Source organism: Phascolarctos cinereus, unplaced genomic scaffold (genome assembly GCF_003287225.1).
Source record: "Phascolarctos cinereus isolate Bilbo 61053 unplaced genomic scaffold, phaCin_HiC Scaffold_726;HRSCAF=1367, whole genome shotgun sequence".
Taxonomy (NCBI): Eukaryota; Metazoa; Chordata; class Mammalia; order Diprotodontia; family Phascolarctidae; genus Phascolarctos; species Phascolarctos cinereus.
This window is the reverse complement of record NW_027556098.1, coordinates 48,931,354-48,948,793: the sequence shown is the minus strand read 5'-3', so window position 1 is coordinate 48,948,793 and position 17,440 is coordinate 48,931,354. Positions and strand designations below refer to the sequence as shown.

Here is a 17,440-nt window from a genome sequence, read left to right as displayed (position 1 = left end):
AAAGAGGACAGTATTTAGAGGCAGAGGTTCTGTGCCCTGCCATTCCCTAGATATCTAACCTTGAGTTTGTCAATTACCCCTTAGGGCCTCAGTTTTTTCATGTGTAAAATTAACAAGTTGGACAACATGATCTCCAAGGTCTCTTCCATTTTTAAATCTTATGGTCCCTGTGCAGCACCCCAAGTTTGGTAGGATCTACCAGATTATGCTCTGTTGACTTAGCCTTAGAGAGCTCAGTGTCAACTCCCCATCATGACATGGAATAGAAATAAGACTCAAGTGGAGTTTTCTTATTATGCCATAAGAATAAGTTAGAATGACACAGTCCCCAAATCGCAAGAGTCAGAATGGTCTTTGCTATCCCCGTGTTGAGGAAGAGAGAAACTTGTTCATGGATAAATGAAACACTGAGGTTCCTTTGGGAACAAAAGATTAATTCTATAAGGAAGTTGGCAATGACTTATTCCATTAATTCTTTCATCTTTATTTTAGAGAGGAAGGGAAAGTGAATATAGGGTAAGAAGTTCAAATTTTAGGTGTAGAAGAATATTTAGCAAGGGGAAAAATAGCATGTAGCCTCAAGTTACACATTTTAAGACTTCTGTTTGGAGTGTCAATATAAATCACTGCTGAACTTGCTTCTACTCAGGGGACAGCATCTGAAATCACTTTTCCGCTACCTCTAGTCTAGAATTCTGGTGACTCAGAAATAAAACAGAGCAGAAACCCTGTGCACAATTGCCTCCTTGTTTTGAGTCCTTTGACGGGGGAAAAGTCACTTTTACTCCACACACTTACTCTTACATGTGTGTGGCTGCATTTTTCTCCTCTCCCCTATATCAAATGCAGTTGATTAAACCTGAACATCAGCTTGTAGGATTCTAATGAAGAAACACAGCTGTACTAGTAATTAATGATGTTAAGGCTGGAGATGTATCTTATCTCTCCTGTCACTAACAGGAGCCCTTTGTATAAATCAGTTTCACCTCAGAATGACTTATTTACAGTATTATTCTCATAAGGCAGCTAGCTAAGCACTGCTAAAGCCACAGAGACCAGAAATTTACACCAAATTCTATCCTTTACTTTTCATCCTGATTTACCCAAGGTTCAGCTCTGGAGGGAACCTGACTTTTCAGTAGAAGTACACTACCCAATTCTCACATATAATTGCTCAACGTTCACATTAACTTCCCAAGAAAAGTTCTTAATTACAATAATGTTACTTTTGGCACTGGTCTAGGAGATTCCCAAAGAAGTGGTCAAAGTAAAAAAAAAATACTCAACGTACAAATATGAAAACAATAGAACAATCTAATAGTTTAAGGCCTCAGTGTACCTGTCTAGGCAAATCAAACAAAAAGATAAGTAATAAAGAAGTTATGTACCTGAATAGAATTTTAGAAACATAAAATGACAGAAATGTGCCAATTGTGAATGGAAAACACCTGTACAAAATTGCCCATGTTCTATGACATAAACCTTCATAATTAAGAGTTAGAAAGTCAAAATGTTAAATGCATTCTTTATTGACCCCATGAGAATAAAATTATATTCAATAAAGGAGCTTTGAAGAATGAATTCAAACTTAAATGAGGATTAATTTTTTTCTTAAAAAATTGGTGAGTCAAGGAACAAATAATAGAAACTAGATACTTTTTCTGTTGTTGAGGCAATTGGGGTTAAGTGACTTGCCTAGGGTCACACAGCTAGTAAGTATCACCTGTCTGAGGCCAGATTTGAACTCAGGTCCTCCTGACTCTAGGGACAGTGCTTTATCACTGTACTACCTAGCTGCCCCTGAAACTAGATACTTTTGTCAAAGAAAATGACAGCAATGATCAAATACAGCAAAATTTTGGGGATGCAGCTAAAGCCCACAAATGATAATTTATGTCTCTAAATACTTTCATTAACAAGAGTAAGAAAGGATCAGTAAAATAGGTAGACTTACACAACAAGCAAAAAACTCCAGAAGAGCAACAAATAAAACCCAATTGAGCACTGAAATAAAAATTCTAAAAATAGAAGAGATTAACAAAAGTGAAAGTAAAAAAGGTAATTAACACTGTGATATCTTATTTAAAAAGCTAATAAAATCATTATCTACTATATTTTCTTTTTTTCTGTTTTCTATTCCCCTTTATTCCATAAAGTTACAGTTATACACACACATACACAATGCAAAGGGACACAGAGACACAGTGTGTATGAGTCTCTGTGTGTGTGTTTGTGTGTGCACACATATGTGCATAGGTGCATGGGAGCATAGGATTAGAGGACAAGATGAAAGAGGACCCAATGTCCACCCCTTACCCAGCCAGTAGGGAGGGGGCACAGCCTCAAACATAGGGCTTCTGGGTAGAGATAAGAAAGGATCCAATGGCCACTAATAGACCTTTTGGGGAAAATGGGGCTTCTACCCCCAGAACTTATCCTAAGGGACATTGTACTTATTGCGGGGTACAGGAGAGAAAAAAAAATCAAGAGACCAGGGAGCAACAGAAAAAAAAAAAGGCAGTAAATTTACTATGGGAGGGTAAGATTGAGAAGGAGAAGCAGGCTGAGTAAAAGCAGTAAAGAGGCAGTGAAAAGCTCCCCCTAAGGTTTCCTAAGTTTGAAGGAGCCTGCCCACCTCTATTTAATATTAAATTGGGGGGAAGGGAATTATTCCAAGGGGTGATTTTTCTGCCCCTCACAAAGTGTACCTAGAGGTGGTGGGAGTGAAAGCTTGTCATATAGGAAGGAAATAAGGGGAGGAAACAGAAACGGATGATGAGGGTCTTGGTGGTTGTAGTCAACTCTTCAATTTAGGAGAATTTCTTTCCTTTCCTAGACCAGCTGAGACCTGTATCACCAAAATAAGCCCTAAGAGGATCTTTACACCACTCCCACACTCTAAAATATTAGCAACAAGCGGGTTTCCTCTAAATGCTAGAAGAATGACCGAGGGACTTTATCCTTCACCTGTGATCCCTTCCCCACCAACACTTATGAGAGGACCTGGGGAACCTCAACAGTCATAGCCTCATAACTGTTGGGGCATATACAGCCAGCTGAGAGGGTACCTCAGCCCCTCTACTCCCACCCACCCCAGTAGCCCCATATTGATGAAATTCCAGGAGGCACTGTGGCTGGTATCAGGATATCTCTCTCCTCCACACATTGTCAAATGTTTCAGCATCATTCTCATCCAAATTGATATCGTCCTGCCATTCTTCCTCGTCCCCAGTTCAGTGATTTTGGGAACACTGAAGGATGTGTGCTGTGTCTCAAATGTAATTCCCAATGGACATCTGCTCTAGCCCACTATCAGAGTCCCTCACCGTTCTCCTGGTCTCCTAGATCCTACTTGGTGCTGAGAGCATTTTGGTAGACTTTCTTGGTAGATTTTGGGAGCACCATCACCCAGGTTAGAGTAAGAGATGACAGTAGAGGATGAAAAGGTCTTATAGTTGGCTCCAGTTGTCATGTGCTCCATGTTTTCAATCATATCATTCATCATCCCAAACATGTCCATGAAGCCACCTGTTATTCCAGCATCCCAAAGAGTGAAACAGCTCTAGCCTGCATTCTTTGACTAGCAGGTCGAGCCACTGGTATGCTCCCATCTGTGATGCTAAGGAAAGGGCTGTACCCAAAGCCTCCTGACAACATCTGACTCATATGTTGTCGATGAACAGCAAAAGGGTCCTTTGTGGTCCAGAACAAACACTAAAACTCAATATTCTGACTCCCAAATGGAGAACTCAGGGGTGTATCCCAACCTCTCCCAGTCTGGGGGTTGGAAAGGCTCTGGTATATGGAGGAGTTGTGGGGAAGCTCTTATATTTTCTTAAAGAGAGAAAGAAACCAAATTGCCAAAAAAAATAAAAGTGAAAAATTTACAGCAAATGTAGATGAAATAAAGGGAATTTTAAGAAACTACTTTGCCCTATTATATGCCAACCAAACAGATAACTTAAATAAAATGGATGGATATTTACAAATATATAAAATACTCAGATAAGCATACCAAGAAACAAAGAATTCAAATAATCTAATTTCAGAAAAAAGAAATTGAAGAAGCAAAAAGTGAATTAGTACAGAAATAAAACTCAGGACCAAATGGATTTATGTTCTATCAAATATTCAAATAATAATTTTAAAATTACAAAAACTGTTTGCAAAAATAGGCAAAGTATCTTACAAATTTCCTTTTATGATACCTAAACAGGGTCTTGATACCTAAATAGAGAAGAGACAAAGTAGGGAAAGAAAACTATAGGACAATATCCCTAATAAATATTGATACAAAAATATGCAATAATTTTTTTAAAAAGAGGATAGAGCAATGTATTAAAAAGATTACATATTATGACCAGATGGAATTTATGTTGGGCATTCAGGGTTGGTTCAATATTAGGCAAACTACAAACATAATAGACCATCTTAACAACACACACAATAAAAATAAAATTATTATACCATTAGATAAAAATAAAGGTTCTTGACAAAACATAACATTCATTTCTGCTTTTAAAAAATTAAGAAAGGAGACTATGGGCAAATATTTCATCAAAGCTTAGAGATACATGACTCTACTAAAAGTTAAAAAGATTCACCTTTAGACATTTCCTATCACCCAACCTACAGGTATGGGGTGCCAGGCCTAGACTCATCTTCCTGAGTTCAAATCTGGCCTCAGGTACTTACTAGTTGTGTGACCTGGGGCAAGTCAGTTAGTTAATCCTGTTTGCCTCAGTTTTCTCATCTCTAAAATGATCTGAAGAAGGAAATGGCAAACTACTCCAGTATCTTTTCCAAGAAAACTTCCAAAGGTGTCTTGAAGAGTTGGACACAACTAAAATGACTGAACAACAACATAATGAAAAATAACTTTGAATGACTTCAGAGATATTCATTGATCATCAATAACTCAAAATGACTAATAACGAAGCAAGCTATCCGACTCCTGATAGAGAGGTGATAAACAAGAGATACAGAATGAGACATACGTGTTCACACATCATCAATATGTGGTTTCTTTGCTTTCTTATTTTCACAAGGGAGATTTTTTTTTTTTGAAAAGGACATGGGGAGGAGAGAGAGCCTAGTGACAGTGATGACAAAAAAAAGGAATGAAAGTGTGCTACTTGAGTATTTTTAAATGCACAGAACAGAAGGAAGTTTAAAGGGAGACACAAATTAATGAGATAACTTTGAAACTGATGTGCTGAATTTATTACACACTTTAAAAATACAAGTTGTATATATTAGAGATTTGTAGTTTATAATCTTTTTCCCATTCTTTTTTGAAAGTAAATGTCTTCATTGAGTTAGTGTTTGTCAAATTCAAAATAACAACAAAAAAAAGATTGAAAATTAAAAAAAAAAGAAAAGGCAACCAACTGGAGGATGTGGAATTCAATTTGGATTAAGGGATAAGTAGGAATTAAAAAACCTAAGGAAAAAAGAAAGGATATTCTAAGCCTAAAGGACAGATTGAGTAGAGACACAAAGGAAAATATCTCACATATTTAAGGGACAGCAAGTAATCTGTTTTTCTAATGATCAAATATTGGAAGATTATTAGAAAAGGTCATATGGTACCAAAATATAGAAATACTTGAATGTAAGGCAAAAGAATTTGTTTAGGGAACCCCTAAAGTGTCATTACTGGGACTATGCATAAAAAAGATTAGATTGTCAGTGGTATGAAGAATGAAGTAAAGACATGGAATTAGGTTTAAAAAGACTTGTTATAATGCTACTGTTAAGAGTTCAGGCTATAGGTGAGAATCTATACTAAAGTGGTTGCTGACAAAGGGAGAGCCAATCCTTGGTTTAAAGGGCCTATTGTATGGGCCTCTACTCCTTACTGGTAGAGATTGATTACTCAGTACCACACCAATATTTAAGGGAGCAGAGAGATATAATTCTAGCTTGGTTAGCCCCCTTTCTCTGAAGAAAGCAGAATGGCCAGGCTCTGTCCCAACATCCTGCTTTCCTCCCTCTCAGAAATCAAAGTCTTTGGAGAAAGAGATTCTCCGGTATCTAATCTTGCCTCCCTGTGAGACACATCTAGATAGACTTATGTGGACCTATATTGGCAAGAAAATAGTACACAGAACTGAAAGGATTTGATTGTTTGGATAAGAGAGGTGAGGGAGAAAAAAAGGTCAAAAATGATATCAACATTTCAAATGCAGGCTACTAATTGAATAGAAGTTTTAGTAATAGAATCATTAAAAAAAATTTTTTTTAGGCAATTGTGGTTAAGTGACTTGCCCAGGGTCACACAGCTACTAAGTGTCAAGTGTTTGGTCTGAGGCCAGATTTGAACTTAGGTCCTCCTGACTTCAGGGCTGTTGCTCTATCCACTGTGCCACCTCGCTGTCCCTAGTAATAGAATTATTAAGAAGGAAGATTGAGGTGTGGGTTTGGAGCTCAAGAAAGAGGTTAGGTCTGGAAACTGAGATTTATAAATCATCTCTATAGAAGCAATATCTGAAGCTGTAGGAATGATTGAAATCAAGTTGGGAGAGCTTAGAGTAAAAAAAATGAAATAGGAACAAACACAGAAACATTTGGAATGCTCCTGACTTAAGGAGCTGAGAATAGGATAACAAGTTTGAAAAAGAGACAGAAAAATAGTTAAAGAGGTAGGAGAACCAAGAAAGTGTTATGTTTGGAAAGGCAAGATATGAGAGAGTATTCAGAAGAAAGGAAGTGTCAAAAGTATCAAGTACTTAAGATAAGTTAAAAATGATAAGGGCTATTGGATTCAACAATCAGAAGGGCAAAGAACAGTTTCAGTAAAATGGTGAGAACAAAAGTCAGATGGTAAATTGTTGAGGAGAATGTGAGTGTTGATAAAGCAGAGACAATCAGTATAGATAACTTTTTTTTAAAGAATATTGACTACGAAGGGAAAGAGAACAATAATATATTAGTATCATATGGCAAAAGGGTTGAAGACAGGTTTGTTTATTATGTTTTGTTCATTCAGGTTGATGGGAAGGAATTATTGTAACAATAGAGTGTGTGAAGCTATATGAGCTCGGGGAAGCAATTACTTTAGTTAGGTCCTCGAGTTTATGGGAGAAGATGAGATTAAGGATGAAAGGGAAAGGATTGCATTAGTTTTTCAAAATTGCTTTGAGTTTCCACCCAATAATTTTATGATCTTTGAACAACCTTTGAGTAGTGAACATTTTTCTGGCAATTGGAAATGCCTCCAAGTTGATAGGTGGTTTATACAATGTCTTGAAAAAGAGAGCTCCTTTCTCTTGACAGTGATACATATTTTCTTATTTAATGTTGTTGGAATAAAAGAGATGGAATAAGAAGATGACTATGTCAGATTATATGATCTCTTAAAAGGAGATAGACACTTTTTGGTAAGGAGAGAGTTTAGGCACATGATTGTGTACATGAGTACATGGGGATGAAGTTATCTTTTAACTCTGAAATTTTATAACCCTATAAAAAAGTCCGGGGCCTGGTAAACTATGTTATTACTTCACACTTGGACTTCAGCAAAACTTCCAATTAATTTTTTCCTTAGGTGCTTCTTCTCCATCAATTTAAAAACTCCAAAGCATTTTAAGAGAAAATACTATATGTTCCTGATTTATTTACACTTAATTCTCATAAAAACTGAAATGAGTTATTTTGTGCCCATTAAATAATTTAGAATTATTTTATTTGAGATTGTACCCAATTCTCCCCTGAACAGAATCTGGATACTAACAATAGTTAATGACAGCTAGGTGACTTAGTAGATAAAATATTGGACTTGAAGTCAGGAAGACCTGAATTAATAATCCCACCTCAGATACTTACTAGCTGGGCAAATAACAATCTCTTTTGGCCTTGATTTCTTCATCTGTAATATGAGGATGACAACAATACCTAACTCAAAGGGTTATTGTGAAATAATGTATAAAAAGCCGTTTGCAAACCTTAGAGCAATATATAAATGCTACCTATTATTAAAATACAGCCTTCTCATCATATAAGGTTAAGATATTTTTCTTTTTACCTTCCTTATCTTTTACTTGTAGCCATGATCCAATGCCCTAGAAACTGATGCAGCCACAACAGTAGCCATACTCCTTTAATTGCTACCTTATTGGAATGCAACAGTATCACAGAATTCAGTCGGGAAGAATTGCTATGAGTTGGTCTTGTGATTCCATATCTTTTTGGGCCATCCTTTCCCATGTTCCTTTTTAGGAACACAAATAGAATTCATAGGATCATAATTCAGGGGTAGAAGAGATAAGGAAGTAATTCCTCCAAAACACCAAATCTACATAACTTGTCTCAGAATCAGAACCATTATATTTTGTTCATCATAAATTGAAATTAATAATAAGAAAAATGAGTTTGAACCTAGAATTTGAACCTTCAATAGCTTTAGAAATAGAAAGTAGACCAGTGATTTCATGGATACAGAGAACTCCAGGTGAAGAAAATCCCTCCACCAACATAGGTTAGAACTGTGCAACTTACAGTCAGTTACCTAGGTCTCTGAAAGGTTAAATGATTTGCCTAGGAATTCCACAGCTAGTATATATCCAAGGCAGGACTTGAATACAAGTCTTCCTGGTGTTGAGGCCAGATCTCTATCCATAGTCACCATCTTAAATTCAATGAAGTATTTTTAATAATTTATAAGATCTCTGGCTAAATGCTTATCAGCAAAAATAAAATTTGACTAAAAAGAAAACCTCTTGAGGCTCAGATATTTTACTCCTAATAAAATGTTATTTCTACAAGCAACTAACGACAAATGACAATTTTACTCTAGAAACACTAACAAATAAAAGTGATATTAGAAATTCACCATTTAAAAGTACTAATTTTCCTATTGCCAAAAATTTTAAGAGTTTTTTTTTGTCATGGATATATTTTAGGCTAAATGGATGGCTAATTTTTATCATCTGAAAACAGATCATATGTTTCAGATTGTTTAAAAGAGCTATGACATGGCATAGAAGATTGTATACAATAAAAAGTTTCTTCTCACAAAATTTTTCCCTACTACTTGGTAACTTCAAACAACATCTGTATTAGTAATGCACATTAGCAGATACAAGGGCGTTGACATGGAGATTATATATCAACTTTTAAATAATGATTAATAATGATCAGAATAATGGCAGCTTTTTCATTATGAAAGCTGAAGAATTCTTTCTAAGAATCATTCTTCTGTGTTTTATTTCTAGGCTCTACGTGTATTGTTCATTAGTCTCTAGAGTATCCTGTGAGATTGTGACCACCTTTAAACCAGCCAGTAATGAATAAACTGGGACAGATATAATCCTATCCTATAAAAAAGGCATGTTTTTAGGTCCTGCCCCAAAGACATAATGATCAGCCAGGCATCCCCTATCAGTTTGTAAGCAGCCCCCAAGGTTACCCACACCAGGCAAATGGATGAATATTACCAGCCTACTAAACACATCTGGAAGCAACTTGAACAGTCTACTGGGTATTATAAATGACTGAATTGGAAGAATGAAATTAAATTGTTGTCAAAGGTAGCATAAGACACTCTCACCACATTTTTAGGATACCAGACTCTTGGTGAAGAATATATCATCCAAAGGATCACATCCAAGACAAAAGTTCCTTTTTAGTTTCACTGACCAGTATTGTTTTTCTTTCCTATCATCATGTCTATCTGCTGGATAAAGCCTTAGTCCATCTAGATTACAAGATATAGGTGGAAGTTAAAAGAACCAGAAACATGAATGAGAGGAGATTGATGGTGTAGCAGTGGACTCACATGTGGTCAGCTTTCTGAGTGAACTGCAGAAGAAATCACTGCCACACCTGTATGATTTCTTGAATCAAAGAATCACCTACCTCCACCAGCTTTACATTTGTTATGTTAATGATTTCTTCTATTGCCTTGCCAAAAAGGCTCATTTGTTATTGTTGAGTCATTTCACTGGTATCTGACTTTTTGTGACCCCATTTGTAAGTGATTTTTATCAGCCTTTTGGTGGCAGATAGCTAGTGCAGAGGATATAGTGCCAAGGCTGAAGTCAGGAAGACTCATCTTCCTGAGTTCAAATCTGACCTCGGATACTTACTAGCTGTGTGACCCTGGGCAAATCATTTAACAGTGTTCGCCTCAGTTTTCTCATCTATAAAATAAACCAGAAAAGGAAATGGCAAACCACCTGTTCTTCTGGGTGTGTATTACAGAGTGATGTAACAGTGGAAACAGCAGACAAAATGTCTTCTATGTAGAGAAAGGTTTCACCTATCAAAATGTTTGCCTAAGGCATTATCACTAGCAACCCCAGAACAAAAGCCATAAGAGAAGAAAAGAAAGTTCAAGATAATTTCTTGGACCAAAAGCAAAGTTTATTTTAATTTAACATTTAATATTTAATATTTTAATTTATTTGATTTAATTAATTAAATATTAAATATTTTAATTTAAATTTAAAAAATTTATCCAGAATCAAGATGGTGAATTAACTTGCACTGAAATTACAAAGTTTTTAAGCATGTTGTAGGGTTTTGTTTTTGGCTTTGTTTTTGAAATCATAGCTCTACTATATCTAGAGCTTAGATATTGGTGAGTTTTTTTAAGCTAGCTAAGCCTAAAAATATCTACAAATATGTCTTCCCTCCTAATTAACCTGAGATAATTTCATTGACTAATTTTGAAAAGTTGTACCCTAATTAATTTCACTTTTCCCAATTTTGGTGCTACATAAAAATAATTTCCTAAATTTTTTTTTTGCTTATTCAAAAAGGAATTCCTTATGCTTATCAAAAAGCAAAGTTTTAGGTTAATGACAATTTGGAGACAGAAAAACTCAAAAAGAGTCTTTGCTCTCAGGGAGCTCAACATGCTCTCAGGGAGACAACATGCAAAATCCTGTTTGCTAACAAATTATAGACTGGATAAATTGGAGATAATCTCAAAGGTAAAGCACTGGTATTGAAGGTAACTGGGGAAGACTTTTTTTGTGAATGGTGGAATTTTAGTTGAGACTTGGAAGCCAGAGAAATCTAAAAGTGGAGATGAGCAGGAGGAGAATTCAAAGCACAAAGGACAGCCAGTGAAAGTCCAGAGACAGAAGATTGTGTACGAGTAACAACAGGTGGGCCAGTGTCACTGGATCATAGACCAGTAGAGGGGAATAAAATGTAAGAACACTGTAAATGTAAAGAGATGCAGGTTATTAGGGGCTTTAAAAGTTAAACAGATGACTTTAAATTTTTTAGTTGATTTATTTTTAGTTTTCAACATTCACTTCACAAGATTTTGAATTTTACGATTTCTTCCCCTACCCTCTTTCCAAGATGGCATGCAATCTGATATAGGCTCTGCATACACATTCATATTAAACATATTTTCACATTAGTCATGATATAAAGCAGAATTAGAACCAATAGGAGGAACGACGAGAAAGAAGAAACAAAGGAAAACACCAACAACAAAACAGGGAGCAAATAATATGCTTTCATCTGCATTCAGACTCCAAAGTTCCTTCTCTGGGTATGGATAGTATTTTCCATCATGAGTCTTTTGGAGTTGGATGACTTAAAATTTGATCCTGGTAACAGGGAGCTGCCAGCATTTATCGAATGAGGGTGATGCGATCACTGTACCTTAGGAAGATCATTTTGTTAGCTGAGTGGACAATGTGCTGGAGTGGAGAGAGACTTATAGCAGAGAGACCAATCAGAAATTTATTGCAATCATCCAACCATCAGGTGTGAAGGCCTGCACCAAGATGGTGATATTGTTAGGGAACAGAAGGGGATGTATATGAAAAATATCGTGTTAAGTAGAATCTACAGGATTTAGCAACAGATTTTATATTTCAGATGAGGGCTCCTCAAGAGTGCAGGGTAAAGAAGGGTATCTAGGTTGCAAGCCTGGGTGATTAGCAGAATGGTGTTTTCTTCAACAGCAATAGGGAAAGTAGGAAGAGGGAATAGCTTTAGGGAAAAGGTAAAAAGTTCAGTTCTAGATATGTCAAATTTAAAATGTTTAAAGTATATCCAGTTTAAGATGTTCAAAAGGTAGCTGGGGATGTTTGACTGTAGTTAGAAGAGAGGTTAGAGCTAGAAAAAGAGATCTGAGGACACCTGCATAGAAATGATATTTGGATCCATGTGAGCTATTTCTCAGGTGTTCAAGGTTTCCCCAAACCAAGGTAAAGGTCAGCCTTTTAGAAGAATTTCCTTAAATCATTTCAATAATTCATCCTAACTATCCAAACAACTTCAATGTGCAAATTGAAGGTCTAAAGGTCTAAGAAAATCTTAATGTCCTTCATTTGCTACTTTTCTTATTTCAATGGGATGTCCTGTTAAAATTTTTTAGCATTTTCTTCAAAATTTTCAGATCTCATCATTTTTCTCACAGAGGGTCCAGTTAGCAATATAAATGGAGATTCAAATGAGTTCTTCTCTTCTACAAATGAATGCAATTATTTTAAACAAAAGCCCCATAATTTGCTTTCTGTGGCTAGGTAGCACTTTAATGCTTTTAGATGTCTGGATTTGGGTAATTGCAAATGTTAAGGGTGCTTTCAGGAGTTTCTTTAAAATGCTGTTAGAACTTGTCGCAGATCAGCCTCTAGATGCCAGAGTTTGAGTTTTTGCCAACTTCTTCCTGAGATATTTTCTGGTCCTATTACCATATTACCATAAAACAACATGAATATTTCAGCTGGCATATCAAAAGAGTATACTACACTAGTGCTAAAGTAAGTAAACGTCTTTTATATTGGGACTTGTTTACTGTTCCTTAGCATATGTCTATTTTGACATTTATTTTATCCAATTATGAGAGCAAGTAATTCTGTCACTCTTCATTCTACCCTAAATTCATCAGCTGCTACAATTGGAGTTTTGATATCGTTCAAAATGGAGTAATTTGAAGAAATAGAAGCCATGGCACTGTGCTGAGTTTGCAACTTATATGAAATTAAGTTAGCATTACTACTATTAATAAAGTTCTTCTAGATTCGAATTCACAGTTCCTTTCTCTCCACATTTTATTCTACCTCTTCTCTACTATCCTCCCACATCTTTTACCTGCTTCCATATGATTTTAGGTGGTCCCTTTTGAGTATCATATTAATTGAAGAAAATATCTTGTATTTCTCTAGGAACTCTCCTGATGAGTGCAGTGTTACAAAGGGTGGGAAGATGGTCAACAGCCAAGATAATGTTGGAATGAATTATGGCAGCTTTTTGGAGGAGAAGCATATTCTATCAACCAACATGACAACAAATGAACGAAGGGTTATTGTACCTGCAGGTCAGAAGTTTATAAATTTCACTTTGGGATTTGTGATGATGTGATGTATTGGAGAGACCATTGAATTGAGGGGTTTGTCCATCTGAATCATTGATACGCTATTTATTAGTCTTATTACTTTAGGAAAGGCTCTTATTCTCTCTTATACCTCATTTTGTCATATGTAAAATAGGTATAAGAATACTTTAACAACCCAACCTAAAGGTTTGTCATGATAAAGTCTTTGTAAATTTTAAGACATAGTAAATGTGAGCTATCATCATTTTGTGAGGAAACTGTAATACAAACAAAAATAGTACTAACAAATGTAATGATAATAAAGGTTGAGCTGAATAATAAAAGATCAATTCTCTAAGATTCAGATCAAATTGGAGTCCTTTCCCATCCCCCTCATATTCTAATGTCTGACCTTTTCAGATTACCTTCATCTATTCTGTATGCATCTTCCATAAGCCTAGTTATTTACATGTAGTCTTCCTAATAGAATGCTTTCTCCTTAAATGTAGGCATTGGTTTTTTTGCTCCCTCTCCCGTTTTTTGGAGGTGGAGCCAAGATGGCAGAGTAAAAGCAGTGACTCGCTTGAGCTCTCCCTCAAACCCCTCCAAATAACTGTAAAAATGGCTCTAAACAAATTCTAGAACAGCAGAACCCACAAAAAGACAGAGTGAAACAAATTTCCAGCCCAAGACAGCCTGGATGGTTGTTTGGGAAGGTCTGTTGTGCCAGGCTGGAAGAGGACCACAGTTAAGCATGGGCCATACAGGCAAAGACCAGGCCTCAGCAAACCTGGAGCAGGCCTCAGAGGACTGAATCAAGGGGAGCTGTGGCAGTTTCCAGACTTTTCAACCCACAAACACCAAAGACAACTTAGAAGGTCAGTAGGAAAGGTCTGTGACTGCGGTGAGAGAGGAGCTAGGTCCAGCCCCAGTTCTGGCACAGCCCTAGGGTGGCAGCTGCTTCCAGAGCTCTCTGCCCACAAACTGAGGGGGGATCAAGCATCTGATCAGAGGATTATTGCAGGGATCTCTTTGCTGGTGCCGAGGCAGGAGTCTCTTGCTTTGCCCATGCTTGGATCTGAGTTGCAGTCCTTGGTGGTGGTCCTGGGGTGAGGATGAGCGCTAGCATGGTAGAGCTTATAGCGACAGTGGAGAGAAAACACTCCTCATATTTCCAAGGCAGAAAAGAGTGCTTATGGTTACTTATAGCCCAGAGCACAGGCGAGAAAAGGAGTAAATACCTTGTGCTTGATCATACCACCTTGGAAGAACTAAAAATTTACAGTCCCTAGAAGTATCTCTGAAAACACCTGCACAAATCCCTTGAAGCTTGGGACAGTACACCCTCCACACTGGAAGCAGACCCCTACCTTAACAAAGAGTTTAAAAGTCAAGCAATTGGCTGGGAACATGAACAAACAGTTCAAAAAAAGTCAGACCACAGAATCTTACTTTGATGACAAAGAAGATCAAAACATACAACCAGAAGAAGACAACAAAGTCAAAGCTCCTACATACAATGCCTCCTTGAAAAATATGAATCAGTCCCAGGCCATGGAAGAGCTCAAAAAGGATGTTGAGAAGCAAGTAAAAGAATAGAGGAAAAACTAGGGGGAGAAATGAGAGTGATGCAAAAGAATCACGAAAAACAAGTCAACAGCTTGCTAAAGAAGACACACACACACATAAAAAAATACTGAAGAAAATAACACCTTAAAAAATAGACTAACCCAAATGGCAAAAGAGGTCCAAAAAGCCAATGAAGAGAAGAATGACTTAAAAAGCAGAATTAGCCAAATGGAAAAGGAAGTCCAAAAGCTCACTGAAGAAAATAATTCCTTAAAAATTAGAATGGAGCAAATGGAAGCTAATGACTTTATGAGAAAAAAAAGAAACTATAAAACAAAACCAAAAAATGAAAAAATATAAGACAATGTGAAATATCTCATTGGAAAAATAACTGACATGGAAAATAGATCCAGGAGACAAAATTTTAAAAAATTATTGGACTACCTGAAAGTCATGATCAAAAAAAGAACCTAGACATCATCTTTGAAGAAATTATCAAGGAAAATTGCCCTGATATTCTAGAACTAGAAGGTAAAATAGAAATTGAAAGAATCACCTCCTGAAAGGAAAACTCCTAGGAATATTATAGACAAATTCCAGAGTTCCCAGTTCAAGGAGAAAATATTGCAAAGCAGCCAGAAAGAAATAATTCAAGTATTGTGGGAACACAATCAGGATAACAAAAGATTTAGCAGCTTCTACATTAAGGGATTAGAGGGCTTGGAATATGATATTCCAGAGGTAAAAGAAGCTAGGATTAAAACCAAGAATCACCTATCCAGCAAAACTGAGTATAATCCTTCAGGGGAAAAAATAGACATTCAAGTGAAATAGAGGACTTTGAAGCATTCTTGATGAAAAGACCAGAGCTGAATAGAAAATTTGACAGATTTAGGGAGGGGTAATCAGAAGCAAACACTTTTGAGGAGGGACAAGGTCAAAGGAGAGAATAAAATAAATGAGGATTTGAATAGCATGAAGGGAAATATAGTTAGTTTTTTTTACAACATGGCTATTATGGAAGTGTTTTGCATGACTACACATGTATAAGCTGTATTGAGTCACTTGCCATCTCAATGAGGTTGAGTGGGCAAGGTGTAAGGGAGAGACTTTGGAACCCAAAGTTTTAAAAATAAATGTTAAAAAATTGTCTTCACGTGCAACTGGGAAATAAGATACACAGGCAATGGGGTATAGAAATGTATCCTGCCCTACAAGAAAATAGAAGGGGAAGGGGATAAGAGAGTGGGGGTGATGGAAGGGAGAGCAGATCAGGGGAAGGGGCAATCAGAATGCACACTGTCTTGGGGTGGGGGGAGGGGACATATGGGGAGAAAATTTGGAACTCACAATCTTGTGGAAGTGAATGTTGAAAACTAAAAATAAATAAATAAATTTAAAAAATAAAAAATGCATATTTATTGACTGACTTTAATCTCTATAAATATTATTTTATTAACATTTTTGTTATTCATATTTTGATAAATATCAACAAATATGAATATTCCCATATAGAAAGGAAAACAAAAAGGATTTTATATGAAATTATGATTCTCTATAACATACAGGTTTTTTAAAAATATGCAAGATATTCAATGTGTTGGTTCTAAAACTATCCTACATCTTTGGCTCCCTCTAAAATTTCTTTTATCATCTGTTTTTTTTTAAAAAGTTTTTTGAGGAAGAGATTACATCTCTACTCCCCCTTGTCCTCCCCATCTCCCCATTCCAAGTAAAAAAAAAAACACCTCGAAACAAATGAAAATAGTAAAACAAAATAAGTCACATATTGGTCCTGTCTGAAAATATATACTTTACTCAGCACCAGTTTTCTGTTGAGAGGTGGTATACATGTTTTATCATTAATGATCTGGAGTCCTAATTGGCCATTGAATTCATAAGAGTAATAAAAGTTGTTTTTATTTTAAGGATTATAGTCATTGTATAAATTATGGTCCTGGTTGTACTTGCTTCACTCGGCATCAGTCCATATAAATCTTCCCAAGTATATCTATCATTTAAATTTTTTCTGATGGTCCAGTAATATTCAAATACATTCCTATAACTCAATTTGTTTGACCATTTCCTAATCAATGGTGCACCTTACTTTCCAGTTTTTTGTTAAATGAAAAAGTGCAGCTTTCCCCCTTTCTCCATTTCCATTTGAAAGCATCTACTTAATTCTAGTCTTTTCATAAAGATTCCTTGAAATCTCTTAAAGGACACTTCTCTCCCACCAAATAAAATTATACTCAATTTTGCCAGGTAGGTTTTTCTTGACTTAAAGTCTTAGTCTTTTGTCCACTGAAATATCATATTAGAAGCCTTTTCCTCTCCTTTATAGTAGCATCTATTATGCCTTGAGTGACCCTGACTGTGACTCCTTGGTACTTGCAGTCAAAATTTGAAAGAAAGCAGAGGGGCAGATATGTGGCACAGTGGATAGAGCACTGGACCTGGATTCAGGAGGACCTGAGTTCAAATCCAGCCTTAGACACATGATATTTACTAGCTGTGTGACCCTAGGCAAGTCACTTAACACCCATTGCCTAGCCAAAAAAAAAAAGGGGGAAAATACTTGCAGCA

At 36.2% G+C, this 17,440-nt stretch overlaps 1 protein-coding gene and 1 pseudogene across 4 annotated transcripts in view; one reads left to right on the top strand and one right to left on the bottom strand.

Annotated features, from left to right (window-relative positions):
- Positions 1–17,440, top strand: part of ERG (ETS transcription factor ERG) — a 172,438-nt gene that overhangs the window by 111,729 nt on the left and 43,269 nt on the right. For all 4 annotated transcript variants that reach the window (XM_078146531.1, XM_020995837.2, XM_078146530.1 and 1 more), the window contains exon 3: positions 13,137–13,288. In XM_078146531.1, coding sequence (XP_078002657.1) covers positions 13,137–13,288 — 152 coding nt within the window. The remainder of the gene's footprint in view (positions 1–13,136; positions 13,289–17,440) is intronic.
- LOC110214821 (myeloid leukemia factor 2 pseudogene) lies at positions 3,021–8,208 on the bottom strand (annotated as a pseudogene).